Raw genomic sequence first — 1,089 nt, 5'->3', positions numbered from 1 at the left:
ATCCTCGGGTTTACTTGGCTTTCACTTCCTTTCTTTTCCAAGAGGCTGTCTCCTTGAGCTGTGCTGTAGGTACAGAGCAGGCTCCCAGGCCTGTCAGGAAAACGCCCACTGCCCCAGAAGCTTTGTATGGGCTGGGAGGCTCCTGCATCTTCCTATGCAAGCAACCTCACCGGGAGCCCCAAGTGGGCAAGAGGCCTAGGCAGTGTCTTGGATCGGGAGAAAGTGAGTACAAAGAGCCAGACTATGCTGTAGTCCCAAGGGTGTCCAAAACAGCCCAGGCTGTCAGGCATCTACCCTCTAAACTCTAAAGTTTTTCTACATATTCATTTGTAGCAAATATTCGGATTATAAACTATTAGTGATTTCCATCACCATTTCCAAATACACAAAAGCCCAAATTCTTTCTTTGCCTGACTATTGGCTATAAATGATAGAAATGTGTATTGAGGAAACAGGTATTTTAAGTTACTTAAATAGTCCGGGAATACTCATAACAGAGTACTCATGATTCCCTAAGGGCGTTGGCTTTCTGGCTGGAGTGTTCTTTGTGGCATATAATGGTTTCTATCCTAACAATATTCTATATCTTCACTATTTTCCAACCATCTGCCATTTACTACTGATGAACTGTATTCATCGTATTTACATGTATGCCAAAATCATATACTTTGTTTATCTACATCATTGTTTATTATACATCTTTTTGACTCCCAAGTAGGGTCTGAGGTTTTCATCTTGTGCTCCCAACCCTTATAACACTTTTTGCTTACAATGTATGCACATCTTTACATTATCATCATCATCGTAATTTTGGTTTTTCAAGATAGGGTTTCTCTGTGTCATCCTGGCTGTCCTGGAACTTGCACTGTTGACCAGGATACCCTCAAACTCACAGAGATCTGCATGACTCTGCTTCCTAAGGGTTGGGATTAAAGTCATGTGCCACACTACTGCCTGCCTCTTATTATTTTGAAGACAAGACAGGACAGGAACCCATTGTGTAGCCCTGGCTGTCCTGGTTCTGGGGGATATGGTGCCCTCTTCTGGCCTTTGGGGGAACTGCATGCTTGTGGTGTACTTCCATCCATG

General features: G+C 43.3%; 1 protein-coding gene across 1 annotated transcript in view; it reads left to right on the top strand.

The window, feature by feature from the left end:
* Positions 1-1,089, top strand: part of LOC116078659 (plastin-3) — a 79,223-nt gene that overhangs the window by 76,991 nt on the left and 1,143 nt on the right. The window contains exon 11 of the mRNA XM_031354340.1: positions 43-124. Within this exon, the coding sequence (XP_031210200.1) occupies positions 43-124 (82 nt within the window). The remainder of the gene's footprint in view (positions 1-42; positions 125-1,089) is intronic.

Source organism: Mastomys coucha, chromosome X, assembly GCF_008632895.1.
Source record: "Mastomys coucha isolate ucsf_1 chromosome X, UCSF_Mcou_1, whole genome shotgun sequence".
Classification (NCBI taxonomy): Eukaryota; Metazoa; Chordata; class Mammalia; order Rodentia; family Muridae; genus Mastomys; species Mastomys coucha.
The sequence above is the reverse complement of the archived record's forward strand: the minus strand, read 5'-3'. Positions and strand labels throughout refer to the sequence as shown.